General features: G+C 41.6%; 1 protein-coding gene across 6 annotated transcripts in view; it reads left to right on the top strand.

Annotated features, from left to right (window-relative positions):
- Nucleotides 1-23,535, top strand: part of relch (RAB11 binding and LisH domain, coiled-coil and HEAT repeat containing) — a 43,307-nt gene that overhangs the window by 7,284 nt on the left and 12,488 nt on the right. For 5 of the 6 annotated variants that reach the window (XM_071517022.1, XM_071517030.1, XM_071517038.1 and 2 more), the window contains exons 2-23: nt 1,878-1,967; nt 5,063-5,134; nt 5,281-5,336; nt 5,499-5,612; nt 5,960-6,154; nt 7,388-7,482; nt 8,096-8,210; nt 8,460-8,617; nt 9,677-9,752; nt 9,982-10,077; nt 15,936-16,048; nt 16,539-16,629; nt 17,444-17,515; nt 18,044-18,184; nt 18,620-18,784; nt 19,536-19,683; nt 19,928-20,084; nt 20,441-20,564; nt 21,200-21,248; nt 22,291-22,370; nt 23,025-23,131; nt 23,269-23,368. In XM_071517022.1, coding sequence (XP_071373123.1) covers nt 1,878-1,967; nt 5,063-5,134; nt 5,281-5,336; nt 5,499-5,612; nt 5,960-6,154; nt 7,388-7,482; nt 8,096-8,210; nt 8,460-8,617; nt 9,677-9,752; nt 9,982-10,077; nt 15,936-16,048; nt 16,539-16,629; nt 17,444-17,515; nt 18,044-18,184; nt 18,620-18,784; nt 19,536-19,683; nt 19,928-20,084; nt 20,441-20,564; nt 21,200-21,248; nt 22,291-22,370; nt 23,025-23,131; nt 23,269-23,368 — 2,414 coding nt within the window. Of the gene's footprint in view, nt 1-1,877; nt 1,968-5,062; nt 5,135-5,280; nt 5,337-5,498; nt 5,613-5,959; nt 6,155-7,387; nt 7,483-8,095; nt 8,211-8,459; nt 8,618-9,676; nt 9,753-9,981; nt 10,078-11,221; nt 11,246-15,935; nt 16,049-16,538; nt 16,630-17,443; nt 17,516-18,043; nt 18,185-18,619; nt 18,785-19,535; nt 19,684-19,927; nt 20,085-20,440; nt 20,565-21,199; nt 21,249-22,290; nt 22,371-23,024; nt 23,132-23,268; nt 23,369-23,535 lie in introns of all 6 variants that reach the window. The other variant, XM_071517050.1, reaches the window with a different exon arrangement.

The following is a 23,535-nucleotide window of genomic DNA, read 5'->3' on the forward strand; positions in this document are numbered from 1 at the left end:
AATTACATTGAAAAACACTTGAAATCGTAATATTGGTTACTACAATTTCTAAGTTGCAGGAGTCTTCAAGGCTTTTTTTTTTATCAGAGGTAGAAATGTGTCAGCTAGCTGCCAAATTATATTTTCGGATATGTTCAAGTAGCACACACACACATTCCTTTGGCATCCCCATGGTAGTCCCCCTTGCTCTAACTACCGTAGCTACATTCTTCCCTTTCTGAAAGCTCCAGGTCAAATGAATGATGCCCAGTAATATTCTACTCCCAGGATACTTAAATAAGTAGTAAAGAAAGGGACATTGACAGTATCGGCTTGAGCGATGTTTTCCCTACACCCAGGGCAAACGGCAGTACTGTTTCAGGTGGACGCCAAGAAGACTAGAGGTCCTAATTGAGATCCTAATAACCAAAAAGGTCTTGACTGGGGCTCAGATTTCATAAATTCACCAAAAGTTATAACATGACATACTGTCCACTTCTGCACCAACAATGATTTTGTCAGGCCAGGAGAGTCATTTTTCTCACTCCTCCTCTTTGGCTTTGTAGGGCAGATCATGTCTTAGTTAACAAGTCGTGAGGCTAACTAGGCTATATGCTACAGTCGGCTTGACCTTCTGCTGTATCTTGATATCAGAGAACAAATAGGCCAATCTCTCACTTGTATAGCAGGGAGAGAAGTGGAGGAAAACTAACACCATTGGCTAAGCTGTCAGGGAAGCCTGGCTCAGTGAAATAGGAGCATGAGTATGCTAATGTGTTAGCTGTATCTATTGTTGGAGTGGACAATAAACATGCTTTTGGCCTGTACTCAGATCTAGGGTGTGTGGCAGGGTAAACTAGTTTGTACGGAAGCGTATTGCATTCACCAAAGAAAAGAAAATCGGAGATGGTTTCTCGTAATTATGACTTCCGTATCTCAGAATTATGACATATAGAAATACTGTTTTAAACCAATTACCTTGTATTTAATCATCAAATTCAATAAGTGAGCACCCATATTAATGTTTGATGTCATAATAATAATGAAAAATGCCATAACGTGCCATGTTTAACTATATATTATTCTGACATTTTCTGACTAAATTGGACACTGTACAATTTACCTTTCATTGTAACAGCACAAGTTCTATGTCAAAACACTCTTGCAGACCTGAACTTTCACTACACACTAACATTTAGGCCCAAGTGGTTTAAAAAAAAAAAAAGTCATGGCAGGCCCTCAAAGTCAGCCATACTGCACGTGTAATATATGCAGTGTTTTAAGTTGGCAGATATAATGGCAGATATTATGGCATTTATCATTATTATTATGACATCAAACATTAATATGGGTGCGACGATTTGACGATTAAATACAAGGTAATTGGTTTAAAACGGGTTTAAAACAGTATTCCTACATGTTTAAAATCTTGCGCTTTTATTTTGAAGACTAAACATCCAAACCGGAAGTATTCTTTTCTCGTAATTACGAGATAAATTATCTCATAATTACAAGATCTTTATCTCATAATTATGAGATACTAAGTTAAAATTATGAGATACGGAAGTCATAATTACGAGAAACCATCTCTGATTTCTTTTTCTTTGGTGAATGCAATACGTTTCCTTAAGTTTGCTTATAGGCGTCTCCTTTAATTGCCTGCATAGACTAGAGTTTCTGCGGTTGATTTTAAAATACTTTTTATTTTTTCATGTTTGTTTTTATTTCCGGTGCTGTGTTTCAAAGGCAGTATCTACTTTTATAGGCTGTAGCATAATTTTCCCTCAAGATATGTAAACTGTCCATCAATTTGGTGGCAGGATGGCCTAGTGGTTAGACAACGTTTGTTGCATCCTAGGCTCACTGCCGTGTCTCTGTCTGTGTATGTCTCTGTTCAGACCGAGCAGGCAGCATCAGCACCTTGGACTCTCTGGACTTCGCCCGCTACTCGGATGACGGCAACCGGGAGTCGGACGAGCGGGTGGCAGGTAAGACGAACCGTACCTGTCGGGGCTCGAAGCGACAGAACCAGCAAATAGAAGATGGATAGAAATAAGAATGAAAGTGAGAAGGAGAAGGGGGGCGCAGAAGAGGATAATAACTGAATGCTGCATTAAGGAATTTCTAATAGTGATGTCAAAGTTGAATCCGAGCCATCACTATGTCTCAATACATTTTTTATTGTTGTTGTCACAGTGGCACTGCTGTGTAACAGTTGCTTTACTAATGATGACAACATAATAAACATACAGTATTGTTAAACACCAGCTGTTATTATGTCAGAATTCCACACTAGCCCTGCATGATGTCACAGTACTGATCAGCCTTATCGGTGATGTCATCATTATCACTGTGTCACTATACATCTATTAATCAAGCCAAGTGGAAATTACATGTAAAGTTAACTTGATGACACATTTAAAAATAAATCTTACTTTGTCAACACATTCCAGTTCCAACATACAGTAGATTTCTTTCTTTACCATGGGAAAGGTGTTCTTCCCGCCCCGTGCTGTCAGCTGTCACACTGTTGAGTCAGTCGGTGGTATTTTTGGACCCAGGACCTGTCTCAGCACTGTTTGAAAACACACTCCCCTTCCCCCTGTGGCTCTGTCGTGACGCACCACTAGATAGTGTTAGCTGAATACATTAACGGTATAAAGATCACAGCCAGTGAGCTGTCTGATGCTGCCGGCGCCTCATCAAGTACACAACACCGGTATTCAGAGCAGCCAGCAGGTGTTTTTCAGATGTTGTGTGATGAATAATTTTTACGCTGCTAAATAAAGGGGAAAAAACAGATGAATTAGGCTAGGTTTTTACTTATTATTTATAATATATGTGTGGAAACAGAAGGTACTGTCATGCAGGGACTATTCATATTCCGTTGACTTAATCTGCCTCTTGTTTTCATCTTTCTGTTGTTTTATGAATGCCAACATGAAAACATTACCTATATGCCCTGTAGACTGTTACAGTAGTTGAAATATCCATTCTAAACGTAATGCTGTCCTCCACCCTTTTGGTAGGTAAGTGTCAGTCACTGAGACCTTAAAGCCCCAATCCATAACTGCAGTATGTAATTATGTAATTGTGCACTTACTGTTTAAAGACTGCCGTATTTTGTTTATGTTTTTATATCTTTGATGGAAGATAGGTTTTTTTTGCACTCTGGAATTGTTTGACTGAGCTATTGATAGAAGGACTGACAGCTGACAATATGTGGCAGCTAAACATGAGTATTCAAATTTTTTTTAGGCTGTTAAAGGATTGTGTACAGGTTTAGAATTTGTAAATGTTAGTAAATTAGATCTAAATTTTGAGTTATATTGCATTGTGAAAGCTGAAAAGGCTTAATCGAAGTCTTCAATAATCTAGGTGAATATACCTAAAAATCACATGGTGAAATAGCTTGCTTATGGATTGGGGCTTTGATCAGTTGATGATAAATCACAAAGGGCACAGTAGAAACCATGCAGCAGAGAGATGGTGGTTCCATTTTCCCAACCAGAATTTATGCATTTTCTTTTATAAATTACTGTTATTTACACACTGCCTCCTTTTCCCAATTTGGCACCTCCTCTTCCCCTGTCCCTTCTCCCTCCCCCTCCCTCTCCCCCATGTTCCCCTTGCCAAGATGTCTGCCCCCAGCTGTCTGACTCTGGGTTTTCTGGCTTTCTCCTGACGTTGATCAAACCCCAGTGACCAATACTGGACAAGTCACTCCATCCAGACTAGCTTCTTTCTTTCTTTTTTCCTCCTCCCCCCCGTTATTCTGTTCTTGGTTTTCCATTTTGTTGCGTTTGCATCCTGTGCACTCTTGATCTGCTGGAAAGGTCATGGATGAAGGGGTCAGAGAGGGCAGAATGTGTCAGAAAAATCCCTCTAACATACTGCTGACATTTCTTTTTTGCACAAATAGAGTATTCTCAAATCCTTGTAATAAGAAAATGAAATTTACCCTTTAGGAAATTGTAAAATGTAGCCTATGAGTATTGTTAAAGGTTTCAGTGACAAGAGATGATAACCTGCGTGACGCACTTTCCATGCTAGAAGGTTAAGTCCTTAAATAACAAAATATGAAGCCTCACACAGAACCAGTGTACTACATACATAAGAAACAATTGGAAACACCTACCAGATCAGGTCAGAAGGCAGATCCTCAGCGCACAGCTATGCAACATATTTTTTCTGCTCCATCGCTTCTTACCTTTTGCGTGTGTTTTTTTTTTTTTTTTTTTCTCAAACGTGTCTGAGCAATTACACATACGATCTTATGTGTTCTTTTTATTTATTTAGTGGTAACGTACAGCCTAAAAATCAATTTTCAATGATTTAGCTGATGATTTATGATGATGATTTATCCAAATGATCTCTTCTTCTGACTGCATAAGACTTCAGAAACAGCTTGTCTATAATGTCATAAAGTGCATCTTCTGTCTCAAACAGAGTAGCCTACCCATGCCTAAATGACATTTTGACTCTTGATTTTTAGAGCTTAGATTGCTTTTCAAACTTGTTCATAGTGTAATGGCCCACACTTATTAAGCAGATGCTAAACATGAGCAGAGGCTGTCCTTTGAGTGGCTTGAAACCAAATGATTTTATTATTTGTAACAGTCGGGCATTTGCCTGGGAAAAACTCCTTTGTCAGACGGCTCCTAGATTATCAAGGCTGCATTTCAATAGTGTGAATAGATTTGCTCTCCTCAGCTCCTTTGCATTTGTATGCACTGATGAAATGATTGATGATGTAACTTTGGACTACCATTTTTTAAGAGTCATGTCGGTGCTATTAATGGGAGGAAAGTGAGGACAGGAAATCCTACTATTGAGATGCGTCTTCATGCGTTACACACACTCCTCAAAGGGACTGTCATCCAGCCGGCTATACCATGATCCTCTGCTGCATGCGTTCCTTAGACCCATGATTTGCATGCCTCCTTTTTTGTTGTTTTGTTTTATGACTCTTATAATCTTTTGTGTGGTTGTTTTGTTTTTCATGGCCATCTTTGTTTTTGTTTGTTTGTTCCCTGTCTTTGGTTGGATGCACTTCCTGTGTGTGTTGTCACTTCCTGTCCAGTGCTGGAGTTTGAGCTACGGAAAGCAAAGGAGACCATTCAGGCTCTGCGCGCCAACTTGACTCAGGCAGCAGGTGTGGCGTACTTTTAACTTCTTCTCCACCTCAGCCCTCTTTTGTTACAGCTTTCTCTCTCTTCCTTTTTTTAAAGAGAACTCCTCTACATTAACGGTGGACAGCATCCTTTCAAACACATCTCAATATTTTCTCCATTTTCTTAGAGAGCGAAGTGCCCTCACAAGAGAGGAAAAACTTCAAGTCAAGTCCTGAGATTCAGGTGGGGGATTCTCAAGTGTTGAAAACACAAAAAATTCTGAATTTCTTTCCTCTGTTCAAATGAATCAAGAAGTCAAAGGTATCTTTGTTTCAGCTCTGTGACAGTATCAGCAGTAGGCCTTGAGTGAATCTTGTTACAGTCTTTCTCCTCTCTCTATCTCAGGAGCCTATCCGCCCGCTGGAGAAAAGAGCCTTAAACTTCCTTGTGAATGAATATTTATTAAAGAATGAGTACAAACTCTCTTCCATCACCTTCTCTGATGAAAACGATGACCAGGTAAAGCTTTTGCAAGCTGTCACTTCATGTCTCAAATGGATATTAAACCTTTTCCTTCTTGTTCGTCACTGCTTTTCAAATTCAAACCTTTATTATCCCTTACGCAAAATTTGACTTGCAGCAAGGCTTAATTTGCAGCAGAATACATAACTGCAATAAACAAAATACAGAGATAATCCAAAGACTCCGCATTAAAACTGGAACAATGGAAAGAGCAGTAGATTGATTGACCAGGGAAATGCTCTGTCCATGAACTTGTATCTCCTCCTTTTTTATCTATGCAGAGCATTGTTTTACTTTTGCCACAGCCTTTTTTTTTTATTATTTGGTTTTCTATCTGTTGGCAGGACTTTGAGTTGTGGGATGACGTGGGCCTCAACATCCCCAAGCCTCCCGACCTGTTACAGCTCTACAGGAACTGTGGCACTGCCCTCCCCTCACCTCGGGACACGGTGGATGTGGCGGTGGGGGTGGATCTAGGCGAACTCCCCGGGAACTACGTCACCCAAGATCCCCCAAAGAAGCCTGACCTCTTACAACAGGTGTGTGTTTGCATCATTTTCTATCCCATCCCATTTTAACAACTTGTAGCATCAGTTCATAGGGCTTCAGCATAGGGTTTCAGTCACCTTCATTTTGTGTGCTGTGCAGTGTTTAATCTCTTTCAATAAAAATCTTCAGTAGAAGGAAAGGAATCTCTGCACACTCAGTTCAGTGCATATTTCACATTTAATAGCATTTAATATCGGTTTCGGTCTAATAGATTCTTGAGTAAAATAGAAATTCTGTCACCCCTATTGCATTTATTGCATTATTGCATTTAAATGCATTAAAAAGTGAATCAGAGCTGTGAGCTGTAAACATGGCTTCTATATTGTAAATTGCATTAATCCTGTACTTAATTTCAACATTTTAAGAATTAAGTGTTGCATCCACTCATTGCAAAACTTGTTGCGCTGCTCTCTATTTCCACTGTGTTGCACTTCTGGCCGCACCTCAATCAATGGTGTCAAGGCATGTATTTCGCCTTTGGCAGAGTCAAATGCTTTGCAATCACAAAAGTCTTACCGCCCTCAAGTAGAGATGGGTGATCCATTATCACACAAAATTGTGAACTAGACTGGCTGAAAACAGTGTGTTTACAAAGCCAGTTGCTCTGACAAATCACGGTTTAGTGGTGGAGGCGCGCCACAGTATAACAATATCTTACTAAAGCAGAGAAAACAAGTACAGATTTTTTACAGTCCCATGTCACGATATAGATGAAATGAATTCTATGGAGAATACAGTAACATTAGGCTACTGGGCTTGTTCGTTAATGTTAGTAACTGAACTGTTAGAAACCATAGCTTATAGCAATATGATTTTCTTGCTTGATGTCATTTGTGAGCATTGAAAAATCACAAATACGATGTGAAGTAAGTTATAGAGGAGTGAAGTGTCTTACCCTGACTGACCTGAAATTGCTTATTGTTGAGGGAAAATCATAAATTCAATCATATATGAAAATGATCTCAAAAACATTGCAGCAGCTGAAAAGTTTGAACTGAATGTAATTTGAAATGTTGCGAGGCAAAACCGATAAAAAAAAAAAAAAAAAAAGTTACCCGTCACCTCTAGGTTTACATTCTTTCAGTGAAAAGGCTGTGGAACTGGATACTTCTTTTTCTGAAGGCTTCCAGAGAGCTTTGCCCACTGGAGGGTCTGCTCTCCTGCTGAGATTGTAAAGTGTCTGTATAATAGTAGTTTTTGTTTTGTTTGTCTTCCTCCTGTAGCAACAGACAGAGGTGGTCCAGGAGTTGGAGTACCAGATCAGCCTCCTCAACAACGAGAAGCAGAGCCTGGCCGAGCAGATCAAGAAACTGCAGAGGTGTGTGTGTGTGATAATATGGAAGTGCATGAACACTACAGTCTACTCTATGGGTTAGCTAGGGAAAATGAGAAGCATCCAAATAAAAAGGTTTCTAGCAGTGCTGTCCGAATTATGACCATAGCTGTGACCGAAAGCAGCCGTTGAGGTGGAAACCAAGATGAAAATGAACCCCAAGCTCCACTGGTGCATAAAATTACAGAGGAAACACTGCACTGGCACAGAGGAGGAACTTGTGGGTTTTTGAGCATTAGCCCAGCAGGGATATTTTTCTGCCATCTGGAATCTCCAGTTGCCACCATTCAATTTTGCTCCAGCCCAGTCTAAAATAGTTATAGCTGCAAGATAGTAGGCCCAGTAAGAAATCCCATTCTAGCACTGGTAGATGAAGCCTATGTTGGTCTTCTGATTTGATTTTCTTGGCATCCACAAGAGGGCGCCATAGTTTGCCATCTGCAGCCAGGCCTATGACGTGTGCCACTCTGTTGCACATTGTTTTTTTGTTTGTATTGTTTTACCATTGCACTTACAGATGGATTGCTGTATATTGACTCACTGCACTACTAATCAGAAACAAGCAGTGTTCTCTGACAGCATTTCTTCTCCTTCCCAGTGAGATTCAGACCCTGAAGAGGAGTGTTTCCTCCCCACCTCTGGCCACTCTGGACCTGGGCTCCCAGGCTCCATCAAACACCCCCACCACCTCCTCTACTGACCCCCTCTCTGTGGTAGGTAGTCAGCTTCGCCTTGGACATATTACAACCTCCACATTGGGCGTTTAGAATGTAAAATACCCAGACTCCTGTTCATTTTGCATGTGATATGTTATAGTACCAGTGTCCTGTAAAAACCTTGTGATCTACTTTTAATAACTTTCAATGTTTTCAGTCTATTTGCATTATTTTTTGGGTGTAGTTTGACATTGGCCCAGGACATTTGACCCACTGAATCTTAACTAAATGTAGTCCTACCCTCAGCCCCCAACAGACAACGGCCAGTACCTGGACATCCGGGGGGTTTCGGAGCCTGAGAGTGACGGCGATCCACCCTCCACCCAGAACACGCCACACCCCCACCCACAGTCCCACAACAAGCTAAAGAGCCGGCCTCCTGTCCAGTTTGACCAGCCCAACAGGTGAGTGGAACACCAGATACAAGCACACAGCAGGGAAACTTGGAAAACAGAAGTAAACTGTTGTTTTCTTTCCAATTCCCCTCAAAATCTACACTTCACTAACTATCCACAAACTACCTCCTGCATGGACAGATAGAGAATGACAGTGCTTGTGCTAATAACATGGTCTTTTGTCATGGTGCATACAGTTTGGGTGATGAGTTTGATTCTCTTAATAAATGTTTGCACTGATGATATTGTGAGGTGCTTTGAATCAAGCACTAAGCAAATGACATACAGCATATTTTATATGTGGTCGCCAAGTACAGGCATGCCAGCCATCTCATTGTAGTTACCAAATTTGGCCACTAGACAGTGCCAGTTGTCTATCTACATAGCCACTATGAACAGTGGAACAATAGCTGACCATCTTGTCTAGGGCATTGTTGCACTGAGTGAGCATGAAGTTGTTTGGACTTGCTCAATTTCAACTGAACACATGGCCGTCCTGCTGCAGTGTCTCTAACCACTACTGCATCAAGACACTCAATCAAGGGAACAAAGACTGTCATGTATGAACTTTTATCCACCACAGTTCTTCACAGTGTTGACACCTGATTAATAAAGAAAAGCAAAAAGCTTTTCATTATGAGTATCATTCTGCTGCCCCCCTCTGAAAGATTGAAAAGTATACTCGGTGTATAAATCTGGTACATCTCCAAAATTCAACTGGCAAAGTAGCACAAGTTAATCAGCAGCTGCTACGGAACAGTTGCCAGTGCCACTGTAATTTCCTATGGCCAAACTCCATCTATCTATAGCAGTGCTTCCCCTGAATTTTTTTTCCCACCAGGATGGAAAGGCCTCTGAAACAGCCTTTAGACCGCGTGACGCTAGAACTCGCCGTTGAAATACACAGCAATGACATGGGAGAGTGACAGCTCTAAGCTCTAAGGCGGGCCGGCCCAATCCCCAATCATTCAGTGGTCAGGGAAAGCTCCAGCGCTGTTGTGGAGCGCAGACCGAGTGGTGCAGACTGTAGTAACTGTTTTTGTTCCCTTGTTGTTTGTGGTGTCCCAGGAAGTTATCCCCAGCCTTCCAGCAGGCGCTGCTGTCCTTCTGCAGAATGTCCTCCGACAGCCGCCTGGGAGCTGAGGTCAGTACCTGCACACACACACACTTCATGTAGACGTACATACATTTATGAAAACACACACACATACAGTCGGCATGCATACACACATGGCTATACACACACGCGCACACACGCTCGTGAAAATGCGCTCGCACATACATGAGCACACCAAAACATGCACACAGGAATTTACACATGCACATTATATCAGAGTAATGGTCATAATAATTAGTCTCCCTCTCTTTTCCAGGTGTCCCGTATAGCAGACAGTGAGGAGAGTGTGATGTTAATGTTGGGCCGCTGCCTCCCTCGCAGCGGCCCAAATGTCCTCCTCGCTAAACGAGAGGTAAACCCTCTTCTCCTCCTCCTCCTCCTTCTCCTCTTTCTCACCTCCCTAAACCCCTCCCTGTACCCTTTCATCATCATCATCATCATCATCATCATCATCATCATCATCATCATCATCATCACAGGCTTCTTCTCCTTGTCCTTTAGATACACACAGAGCAGCAGGGCTAAGCGGGGGGGAAAAACAGGAAAGTAGTGGGGTGCGCACACATCCTGAGCTTGTAAATTCCCATCCAAATCATGTAATGGACATTGAACCAAGTCTAAATAGCTATTTTATATTTCCGATAGCCTACCATGGTTTTAAAGGTGCTATGTGTAGCATTTTTAAACATCAATGTGTCAAATTAATAGCTTGGTATAATTACAGTAAACAAATGAGATCATGGTCATGACGATTTGTAGCCTCTGTCTCATGCAAGTAGTATTGTCAGTGTTTCTCAAAATGAAGGCCACATTTCCCATAAACCCCATAAAAAAAGAGGATGCTACTTCTTTGCTCAAAAGTTTCATCTTTAGCTTTACTGAAGAGGACAGACATGTTGGTTTTTCTATCAGACTTTCACTTGTTCCACCATCTGCCATTGTGAGAAACTCTTTCAGCTTTATCTCTGTTTGCGCTGGAAGAACAGCACCCTCTTCTTGTTTTGTGCCATAATGCAATCCAGCAGTTTTCCCGCAAAATCCAACCTGGTTGAAACTGGTAGAGCCTGCCAGTCTTCTTGGCGATAGTCTCATTTGTTTATGGTAATTATACTATTGTCTCAAACTTAATGTGTTTATGCTACATGTACCACCTTTATCCTTGTTGCCTTTTACAGATTTGACTGTGTCTGCTGCCAGCAAGGTGTATAATTATAGGAATTAATAACTTTGTAATGCTAACAGACATTAAACACAACACTAACCTCTCAGATGTAACCTGCAAGTACCCAGCTGACCTGTGTGTATCTAATGTTTGGGTATTTCACCGTCTTTCGACACGGCCATTTTTTTTCACCAGTGTCATCTCTCCTCCTTCTCTTCTGCTGTTTCCCCCCCACTCTACTTTTTCTATCCTTTTGCTCTCACTGCTATCTTTTTGTTCCTCTCTTTTCTTCTCACTCATTCTCTCGTTCTCATGCATGCCTCTCTGCTCCTAGAGAATGGTTGCGCATCTGTGCCAGGTGAGTCTTTCACGCTTTCATCTGCATGGTTGTCTCACCTGACCCATAACCAAAAATGTGTAACGCAGGCCCTGCTGCTATTGGCTACAACCGCTGTCACTTAGGCTCTCACTTGCCTCACTTGCGCTCACTTGAAATGTTCCTTTTTTATAGCCATAGTGCCATCTTTGCCAGAAACTGACAAAGCTGGCACAAAGATTGCCAAAATCAAGTTTATTGAAATTTTCATGTTTTAGACTATTGCTATGTTATCTTGCGCATCATAAAATAAACTATGGATATCAATTTTTAGCTGAAGTGTGAGCTAATGTGCAGTGAAGGCTTCAGCTATGTGGTTTTAGCCTCTAGATTAGGTCATGTATGTAGACTCAGTGTTTCCTTACCCCATCCTTATTTGATTGATTCCCCGCCTTTTTTGCTCTTCTTATTGGCTGCCGCTGTAATCACTTGCAGTCCCTAAATGGCTAAGAGTCTAGAGCGACTTTAATTAAACTTAGGACTTTTCTCAGCATTTGTTTTACTAACTGCCATAGCTTTCTGCTGTATTGTTATGACTGTATATAACCAAGAAATAAGGTGTGTGAGTCCTTAGTATGGAGCGTGCAGTGATTCCCAGTAATCTTACTCAATGTAAACCAAGGTGTCTGCACATGTGCAGAGTTGAGTGTTAACATATATTCTCTGGGGAGAGAAGGGAAGGGGATATGAAAATAAATGAGCTGTTAACACGCAATCACTCCCTGCAAGCTAAAATGTAGAAACACCTGCGCAGTGGTTGCATGCAAGTGTGTGTGTGTGTGTGTGTATGTGTGTTCATGTGTATACAAATGCCATTCACTGGAAACTTGGAAAAAAAGGAATTCTGCACACGGAGCGTCGAAAGATTAGATAAGAGGTAAAGGGGAAAAAAATGGTTGAACGAGGTAAGTCAGGTTGGATTGGCCCTCACTCTGGCTGCTTTGCATATCACCATGGTTATGTTTTTTTTATCCACTGACAGTTATGGAGAACTTGATCTCTTTCCAAAATCAAGGAAAAACAAACTGAAGGGTGAGGAGGGAAAAAAAAAGCAACAGAACATTGAGATGCCGAGATCCCACTTGAGCGGTGTGGACTTTGTACCATGTCCGTTAGACTCACCAGCCATGCAAGAAGCACACACACACATGCCACCCACCCAAGCCTGGAGACACACCTTAAGTTGTTAGAATGTGACACCCGCTCAAGAACAAAAGGTGTTTGACTTGAAACGGCGGAATGACCCATTAAAACACTAAAACTCTGCCTGCCACCTGGCTGCATTATCAGACATCGTAAATCATTAGACAATACATTCTTCTTCCACATGCTACACTTTAGCTCAGTCTGAAGTGTCTTCAGCTTATTGCTCTGCATTGTTTGTATTTTGTTTTTCTGCAACTGAAAATAGTCTGATTTGTGATCACTTAGTGTTGTGAATGCAGCAAATGGGTTGCAGTTTTGTTGATCGGTTAGTTAAATTGCCGTTGATGGATAAGAATGTTTGTCTCTGCAATAACACTAAAGATAATTGAAGGGAGAAAAACAACAATTATTACACACACCACTTGTACCACTTTTATTGTATGTTTTGGCAGTTGATTTTATGCTTTGATAGTGTGTGTAACAACATGTATCCACATGAATGTTCACATGCCCAAGGGAGAGATTTTCAAGCCTGTTTTGTTTTTTTTGTTTTTTTGTTTTTTTCTAATTGCATTTCACATATAAACAGTGTGTATAGGCTTCTTTAGAAGTGCTATCACTGTAGTTTAACTGTGATCTTTAACAAACTGCTCACAGGACAATGAGCCTAGATGATTTTATCAGGACTGTTGCAGCACAACAGATCAGGAATTTGAATAGAACCCAAATGAAGGACCCATTCATGAATGTTTGCTTATTGTTTTGCTTCCACATAAGTCTAAATGTGAGTGAAACAATTAAGCAAGGAGACACAAAACGCACAGAGAGGGAACAACAGGAGAAGGCTTTATGTTTAGAGGGCATCATGGGAACCCAGACCCAGGAGTATGACGCATTTTTCACTGCTGCAATGTGGAAAAGATTGGTCATGTAGTTGTACATTTTACTGTATGTATCTTGTGTCCTAGCTCTGATTCCTGACACTCCTCCCTCTCGCAGGAGAATATGAGGTTAGACAAAAGAAGAAGAGGTGAGGAAAAAGGCATTTAGAGGAGAGAAAACAGTGTAGCCAGACTTAAGTCACAGTCAAATGAAATTAAAATGGAAAAGAAAATCCACAAATTAAGTAGGGCTGCAACTAACGATTATTTTCATTCTCGATTAATCGATTAATTGTTTGGTCTATAAAATGTCAGAAAATGGTGAAAAATGTGGATCAGTGTTTCCCAAAGCCCAAGATGACGTCCTCAAATGTCTTGTTTTGTCCACAACCCAAAGATATTCAGTTTACTGTCATAGAGGAGTAAAGAAACCAGAAAATATTCACATTTAAGAAGCTGGAATCAGAGAATTTTGACTTATTTTTCTTAAAAAATTACTCAAACCGATTAATCGATTATCAAAATAGTTGGCGATTAATTTAATAGTTGACAACTAATCGATTAATTGTTGCAGCTCTAAAATTAAGAATACATAGAAAATTTCAAGGCACAGTTTTGCTCTGTCGCTGCATTGTAATGACATTTACACATGCAGGCAAAGGAGATAGTGATCACTGAACTTTGGGAATCTCCAGTGTTCCCCTCGGCTATTCCACAATATATCAATATCAGCACTCATTCACTCCAAGCATTTTATTCTATGGCCGTCAGGGCAGACAAGAAAATGTTGAAGCTAAGCTAAATTTTGTAATTAATGAGATTATTTCACGTGAATTTTCTTGAATCAAGCGTGGTTTTCTTGGTACTAGTGAAGTACCAAGTACACTAGAAAATTCCTCAAACAGCTGAAACTGCATTGGAATTAAGTGGAATTATCTCACTTCATTGGCAGAATTTTTTACTTGCTTTAAGAAAAATAAGATTTTAAGACTGAATAAAGGAGTTGTTAAGATGGACATTTTTGCGGTATGGGACATCAAAATCAACCAAAAAAAATGTGACAGTTGGACATAGTGTTCAGAGAAATCACAGCATTCATCATGGACGAGTCATGGAAAAGCGATGCAGTTTCATCAGCATAAGCAGTGCAGGAGCCCTGCTCTGCAGCCCCCTGGCCTCTGGCTCCTGGCCTGGCGTCTTGCTGTCCACTCTACCTGCCCACAATGTTGACCCAGTGCTGCTCAGATGTTTAATCTGGGGAGAACCTTCTGAAGGAGTTTTCACATCAGGAGCAGAGGAATTCGCACAGGAATAGAACAAGGTCACCGTGGGTTCTAGCTTTTAGATGTGTGCTTTTTGTTTATTCATTTATTTGTTTTATCAGGCCATTACTGTTGAGTCTGAAAAAAAAAGCTCTTGCAAGGATGTGTGGTTCTTTCAGAGGTCCAAAGCAGGAGATGATTGAATGTGACAGTTAAATTTAGCTGAATTCAGTTAATTTGCAGGTCTTTCACTGTTATTTGACACTTGAACTGACTTCACCCACACTGAACCAATCATATAACCACTTAAAATGACCACCCCCAATACCAAAATGCCATAATTTTACTTTTGAATTGATGGCCAACATGGCAGCGGCTTCAGACAGAGGGTTGATCCAGCGTTGAGCGAGTGACTCATCACAGCCTATCTTTACCCAAGTCTCCCCGTCAGTCCATCTGTCCATCCAGGGTTGGGGTTTTGCTCCTTCTGCCAATGCTCGGCAGGAAAATATGATATCTTCCTGGAAAAAAAATACAGGGTTTGTTTGAAAAACATATTTTTAACTTGCTGTGCGCTCTCTAATTTGGGTGTGTGTGGCGGGAATGCAGAGACGACCGCAGTTTGGCAGTGGAGGCCCTGCATCAAGGGCAGCCGAGCTCTCTCCCCTCTGGCTGCAAGGTTCTGTGAACTCAGGCTGAACTCTGGGAAGGAGCTCTGTTTTAGTAGGGGGACTAGAAGAGTATGTATGTACGAGTGTGTCTGTCTGTGCAGCTGTGTGTGTGTGTGTGTGTGTGTGTGTGTGTGTGTGTGTGTGTGTGTGTGTGTGTGTGTGTGTGTGTGTGTGTGTGTGTGTGTGTGTGTGTGTGTGTGTGTGTGTGTGTGTGTGTGTGTGTGTGTGTGTGTGTGTGTGTGTGTGTGTGTGTGTGTGTGTGTGTGTGTGTGTGTGTGTGTGTGTGAGCATGTGCATTCATGTCTCGGTGTGTGCATGCACTGTACAAGTGTTTCAGTGTGTGTGCGTATATGTGTGTGACTTTAAAGTCAAACCAGTCAAGGTATAACACCAACAAGCTATTGATGGTACTGTTCATTTTGCACGTTTTCTCCTGTTGCTTCTTATGGTGACCGTCTGTACTTATTCTGCCTTTGTTTCATGCTCAACATTGCTGCTTTTCTCTCCTCTTTTCAACACCCCCTCTCCTCCTCTCCTCTTCTCTCTGCTTCATAGACATTCGGGCCTACTTGACCTAATGACTGCTGCTGACCAGCCTTTCCCTATTCTGTGTTGTAACTGTAACCTCACTCTTCTAATACAAATTCATCTCTCTCTCTCTCTCTGTCTTTCTCTCCTCTGTCTGTCTCCCCTCTGTTTCTCTCTCCTACAGGAGTTGATTCCTCTCATCCTGTGTACGGCCTGCCTTCACCCGGAGCCTAAAGAGAGAGACCAGCTCCTCCACATCCTCTTCAACCTAATCAAGAGACCGGATGACGAGCAGAGGTGTGTGTGTGTGTGTGTGTGTGTGTGTGATTGTCGATTGTCAGTGTTTCCCAAACCACTAAATAGGTGGGAAGGTACACCATGCCTACAACTGATTATGTAGTATTGATTGCTTAATACTTTCCCAACCCCTAATATAGAAGTTCATAACCGCTAGGCTTGGGCCGATACTCAATGATATAGAATATGTTAGTTAGTTAGTTAGAAACTTTATTGTCCACAATGTGGAAAATTGTCTTCGACTTCAACACAATCAACACAGATTTACAAACAAGACAATTGTAGAAAACACAAAAACATAGAAACATAAGAAGACATACAACAGAAAAAAGATGAAGCGCTGGGTCAGCAGCAGAGCCACCCCCCCGGAAGTGCAGTGTAGATATCACAATATTTAGTGAATATCACAATATTTTCTGTGTTATCGTATATAGCTGTCATTCCAGCTGGTAGTGTATTCTCATGTTTGTGTATGCGTGCTGTCCCACAGACAAATGATCTTGACGGGTTGTGTGGCGTTTGCGAGGCACGTGGGTCCCACCCGCGTTGAGGCTGAGCTCCTCCCTCAGTGTTGGGAACAGGTACAGTACATACAAGAGCACAGAGGTTTAGGGTCCAATAGTGATTATGATATTGATTGGGAGGAAAATAACAATAATCCATAATGGTTTTTGGGGGGATGACATAACCTCAAATTATGTCCTTGCAAAATATCCCTCAAATTTGGGTTCCTTCATTTCTTCTTTATTGAAAATGTTTCCTTATATTATTTCATTATCAAGACCAATACCATTCATTTAGTTTTCTTGTGTAATAACCCTGGCTGTTTGTTTTCTTTTTTTCACTATCTCTTTTATTGATTTGGTAATAAAAACGAAAAAACGCTTGTCTTCCTGCGACATACACTCAAATCTCTGATGCAACAATATCGCATTGTACAATATATCAGAAGAAAGTCTCAGTTGCCTCCTGCTGTTTTATTGAGCATACTGTACCATTCAGTCCCAATTCCGGTAATTGCAGTTGTATTCCCATTCCTCAACATGTTCTGATGCTGCAAATTGCTATCATCGCTACCACAGTGTCCCAGACGAACACTTGATAGCAGTTTGTTTTCAATGCCACCTGGGTCACCTTATGCAACACATTTATGATAAACAAAATCTGCTGCCATGGCAACATCAGCTGCCTGCGGTCTGGAAGCTGAGAATCTCTGTCTAGAAAGACAAATAGCGGTTTCCACAGGGTCAACTTGTTGATGATACTCGAGTTGTTATCTTCTTTCCATTGTCGCTGCCCTCTGTCCTTCCTTTCTCCTCCTTTCTTTGTCTGTCCCACTGCTTCCCCCCCCAGCACTCTGTTTCTGTCTCTCACTCTCTCTCTCTTCCTCTGCAGATTAACCACAAATATCCAGAGAGGAGGTTGTTGGTAGCAGAGTCCTGTGGAGCCTTAGCACCGTACCTGCCTGTAAGAACCAATATGAAATGTGCAGAATCACAGAATCGATAGGGATATATATCATGATACGGCTTACGTATGTAAAATCACATAGTCATCAAATTGATGTTCATTACACTGAACTGAATGATAATGTCAGGTGGGATGTCAAACAAAACTTTAGATAACAGAATTGTGTCACAATATCTTAATATCTTCACAATATGATTCCACTGAAAGACAATAAACGATAATATTGAATTACCGCCCAGCCCTAATGGAAAGTCTCAAGTATATGGCATCTCTGTACTCTTCTTTTTTTTGTATTGATTATTCATTGGATTTGAAGTTAGCATGGCAGATGAGAAGGGTGAATTATTTTGAAGGGAATTAAACTCCTACAGTTTTGTTCTATAGTGTCTGTATGTGTTTTCAGAGTTTGAGATTACACATATGAGATATTAAGATGATACATAAAAGATTAATGAAAAATGCACAGCTTAATAAGATAGATAAATGTATCATTCTCTGTCTCTCTCTTTCTTTCTGTCTCTGCAGAAAGAGATCCGTAGCTCCCTGGTGTTGTCCATGCTGCAGCAGATGCTAGCTGAGGATAAGGCTGACATGGTCAGAGAGGCCGTGGTCAAGAGCCTGGGCATTATCATGGGTTACATAGACGACCCCGACAAGTACTCCCAGGTGTGTGTGTGTGTGTGTGTGTGTGTGTGTGTGTGTTTGTTTGTGGGGGGACAGTCTGTCAGAACTTGCTATAGAACATTCTACTTTGTATTTCTCATAGTTGCTAATGGTAACCTTGCTTGGTGATCTCACAAATATATTTTACCATTAGCGCTTAGAAGTGAAAATGGAACCAACTACCACATTACATTTATCTATTATTATCGCTGCAGGATTTTTCAAACAGCTTAGTCTAGTCTAGTTTGTTTATGTAGCCCTTTATCACAAACAGTTCCTCTTGTTGGTGGAATAGTGCTGCAGTGAGCATATGAAAAATACGAGTATGCAGCCATAAGATCTAACCACGCTGTTTCCACCTGTGCATGAATGTCTTCATGCCCATCCTCTGTGTGTGTGTGTGTGTGTGTGTGTGTGTGTGTGTGTTCCCTCCTCCAGGGCTTTGAGCTGATGCTGCTGTCGCTGGGGGACCCGTCGGAGCGGGTGGTCAGTGCCATCCACCAGGTCTTCATCCCTGCCTTCGCTGCCTGGACCACAGAGTTGGGCACCCTGCAGACTGCGCTCTTCCCCTCCCTACTGGCACGTATAGAGAAACTGCTTGCGGTAAGTGTCTGTGTCTATGTGTGTGTGGGCGAGCCTTCCCTGTCAAAGTCCCTGCTAGTGCGAATTCAGAAACTTCTCAGAGTAAAGGAAGAAGTTCAGTATTCGTGGAATGGCCCAGCCAGAGACCAAACCATGGTCCTATAGAAAACCTATTGCCTGGGCTAAAGAGGAGGGCACATAGGAGGTCACCTTGCAGCTGGAGTGAGCATGAACTCTTCTGCAAAGAATAATGGGAGAAAATTTAGTTAGTAGAGAATAATCCAAATAAACCTACTGCTGTTATTCAGTCAAAAGCCATATTCATAGAAGGGTGGGCACACTTATGCAGCCAATCTGTTTAGTTTTCCATTTTTAATGCATTGTCAGAAGTAAGATAAGATGTAAGATATGATGGCTGTTGCAGCAGCATATAGTACAGGATACAGCCAACAATGTACAACAAATGAGACGAATTGGAAAATGTGAAACTACAACATATATAGATGTGCAGAAATGTGTTTGTATTCACATTAACAAGTCTCCAGAAAGGCATAAATATATGTACAGAAAAGGTCTAGTTGTGCAGATGTGTATTGTAAGGAAATTTGAAAGGTTGTGTAGACTTTTGATATCCTCTGTATGCATGCATATGCGTGTGCCTTCATTGCCAGGCTACAGAGCTAGGCACCATGCACACATTGAATTGCACTACCTCCCTTACGCTCTCAAACTCTCCCCCCGTTCCTCCCTCCATCCCTCCCTCCTTCTGCAGCAGGGAGAACACAGTCTGGACGAACACAAGCTACACATGTTCTTGTCGGCACTGCAGTCTCTCATCCCACCTCTGTTCGCCGTGGTGCTGCAGAACGCACCCTTCACCAGCAGAGCCATGCTCCATGGAGAGATACCTGCTATAGAGGGTAGGGCGACTACAGACACACACACTAAAATAATACATGCTTTATCAGCCAAGCCAAACTGACAGGGGATGTACCAGGGATATAAAATAGTGTGGAGGCTTGCATGGTTCAGAGGGAAAGCTAAACTCATTTAGGGGGTCAGATTAAGTCTGGACTTCAGGTTTAGGGTGACTCAGTAGTTTTAATTCTTCAGGTAGTACCACTCCTAAGCTTCCATCTTGGTGCTGTCTCTCTGGCCCTTCAGTGACCCGGTTCCCCAGGCCAGCCTCTCCCCTCCAGGACGTGGCGACCATCATAGGCAGCAGGGAGATGCTGAGCGCACTGCTACTACTCTACGACCACCAGCTAGAGCATGAGGGAACCACCGGCTGGGACAGCCTGCTATGGGTGGTCAACCAGCTGTGAGACATGCACTAAAACATACACACAAACAGACATCAAAGCATACACGTAAAACCATAACCACTCATATATGCATACTGCAAACACATCCCGATAGAGTATTTCAGTACACACAATTTCACAAATACAAGGATGTAAAATGCACACATACGTATGGTCATACATGTGTGAACACAGACACTCAAACACACACACAAATGTGCAACACACATGGAAATGCGACTTTGAAGTACTATAAACATGTACTGTATTTAGTACATAGGATCTACACAGGAGCTTTGTGCAAGGCATCATGAATGCGTTTTCATACATACACACACACACACTGATTTCCCTCTGTCTGCTCTGTCTCCAGACTTCCCCAGCTGATAGAGATAGTAGGTCGCATCAATGTGACCTCATCAACCTGCGTCCACGAGTTCTCTCGCTTCTTCTGGAGGTTCTGTCGCACCTTCGGCAAGATTTTCACCAACACTAAGGTAAAGTCGTGTGACTCATCTAAACACACTCTGGCAAGTGTAAAAAATATTCTCAGGAATAACGTATGCTATTTATTCATCTTTAAGTAGATTTTAAACAGAATTTTTTTTTTTTTGGTCTCTTCAATTTTTATTGTTTGTATTATCTATGCATCATACTATAAAGCAAGGAATCTCTGTCTGTATGTGTGTCCTTCGCATATCTCGAGAACCGTTCGTCCGATCTACTTCACACTTGGCGGGTGTATTGCTGGGGACCCAAGGCAGTGCAGTGTCGGATTGGACACGCGACACATTCAATATTAATAAACCTTGAATAAACAAGCGAACAGCACTCTGTCCAACAGCGGGGCTCAAAGCGAACGGGCACTGCACTAGTATTTTAAACAGCAGCAGTCATAAAGAGTAGAGAGAAGGGAAGAGCTGCCAGTGAACTGAGGCAGAGATGGAATCCATCATAGGTTCATTGTGAGTCCAGAGGCGGCGATCTTAACCACTTCGCTGTTCTCTGACCTCTGAAAGATATCTGTCAAAAAAACAGCTAGTCTGAGGAATTGAGAACTCTAAATGGTTTTTACTTACAAAGGTAATCATGGTTTTTTGTTTATCTTTCCTCTTGGCTTGTACTTCCTCAGGTTAAACCACAGTTTCAAGAGATTCTCAGACTCTCTGAAGAGAATGTTGGTAAGTGGAACTTAGACACACACACACACACACTTGCACATGTTACAAGATTTTCTCTGCTTTCTGAAGAGAATGTTGGTGAGTGGAGCTTAGACACACACAATGTTGGTGTAAACAAGCTATTTGGAGTCAGATATGGGTGTTCCCCTCTTCTTCTCTCATTCCGGACATGTTTCTGTAGTTATAAGAGGCGCTTGGTCTCAATCGGCTGCCAAGTGATTTAGCTTTGGTATTGTGGCCGTTTATGAAATGTTTTTTGGCCCAGTCTGTAGCTCATGATGACTTTTCAACTTTTTCAACAAACATAGGCTATAGGCTGTATAGCAACAAACATGTTGTAGCCTATACAGACTCAGCCATATTATAAAATGCACGGCACACTAGGGTAGACTTCATCATGTCGTGGAACTGTCTTAAATGGTTTCACATGTAAAGAAAAAATCCACCCTAAAACACTGATAACTTATGCTTTTATGAATCACTTTCACAATATGTAAATGAACAAAAGGGGTGGAAATACGGGGAAAATGGTAACGCTAATAACATCCCAGTATCTCACATTTATGAATGAGAAAACACCCTACCGTGACAGTATCTGCCCCTAACGTCACGCTACACCTGCCGGTAAGTTTTATGAATGAGTCCCTTTGTGTTTTGAGTAAGAGGCGCGGCCGTGATCATAGACATGCCCCAATGTTCTCAAACTATTTGGCCAGCTAGCTACATTTATATGCTCACCTTTGATTGAAAGCAACAAGTTCACACCGCTTCTCTGGGGGTTGTTGAAAGGCATTCTGGGAAATGTAGGAAATCACCAACTGAAGTAGAAGTAGATGAGGCAGGTTGAGGGAAAATGGGTACAGCAGAAAGGTAAATGACAACCCTTCATCACAAACTAACTCCTGGAATGCGCTGAACATCACAGATTGATGATATAAAACAGTGCAAAAACAACTTGAGAAATGGCTGCAATAGTAATTTTGGTGTAACATTTATTCTTGTTTGGTCTACGTTTGTCTGTTTGTTTTTCCTCCTCTGTCAGATGCTACAGCAGGGAATGGTATTCTTACCAAGGCCACAGTCCCTATCTATGCTACTGGCGTGCTGACATGTTATAACCAGGTAACTTAATAGCAGACCACAGCAAAATAGAAGTTCAGTGCATCATGAGGAGAGCACTTGATTTGTCTTATGAGTGATGTGTTACCTTGTGACACTGCAATTATCTTGCAAGATAAATCAAGATACATCAATCCGTCATTTAAATTATTTACTATATACACAGCTGTTTGAATCCATATTCAAGAATCCCCCCTGACACTCTTTTGTGTGTTATGTTGAGACTGTGCACCACATTAATGTTCTGTTTATGTCACAAGGGAAAATCTACCCTAAAACAGAAGCCGCATGTTATTCTTTTGATCTTGGGTGCACAAAATAATGTATCATTCACAAAACAAAACCAAAAAAAATACAGCAAACAAAAATTATTTATCAGAGTATGGGACAGTGCATATCATGTGTTACCCTTCGACACAATATGCGTCAACAAGATGTTTATAGCAACACATCTCAACACGCATTGAAAGTAGCACAAGATCTATTGTCCCAAAATACACTCACTGACTCATGCTTGTTTTTTCAAAGTAGTTGCACTAAATATGAGTTGCTCCGGATAGGGATGCCAGCTAAATGCCTAGTTTGTAATTGTAAGAATGTATTTGATGCTGACATGGTGACTGACATATATACGCTAACATTGTCACTCGTGCACAGGAGGAGGATCGCAAGTTGTTGGTGGGTTTCCTAGAGGACGTTATGACGACCCTGTCTCTGTCCCATGCACCTCTAGACAGCCTTAAGGCCTCCTTTGTAGAGCTGGGGTGAGACACGCACAACACACACACACACACACACACACACAGATTTGCTTGTTTAAAAATTTAAATTGCATTTGAAAGTCAGACGTCGGTTGTCAGTCACAATATTACATAATATGTCTGTGTTGCCCTCTTTTCAGGGCCAACCCAGTGTACCATGAGCTGTTGCTGACTGTTCTGTGGTACGGGGTGGTGCACACCTCCGCACTGGTCCGCTGTACTGCTGCACGGATGTTTGAGGTACGACACACACACACACACACACATACACACACTTACAGATACTCATTGATCAGAAGTCTTTCGCTCATATTGTGTAGTACTGACATAAAATGTTACCTAAAATGTTTCTCATTTTGCAGTACTGACAAATTAATTCATAGATACATTTGATCTTTTTTCTTGAG

Source organism: Centroberyx affinis, unplaced genomic scaffold, assembly GCF_046629955.1.
Source record: "Centroberyx affinis isolate AG114_WGS23_722 - 3 ecotype Tasmania unplaced genomic scaffold, CSIRO-AGI_Caff_v1 ptg000040l_1, whole genome shotgun sequence".
Taxonomy (NCBI): domain Eukaryota; kingdom Metazoa; phylum Chordata; class Actinopteri; order Beryciformes; family Berycidae; genus Centroberyx; species Centroberyx affinis.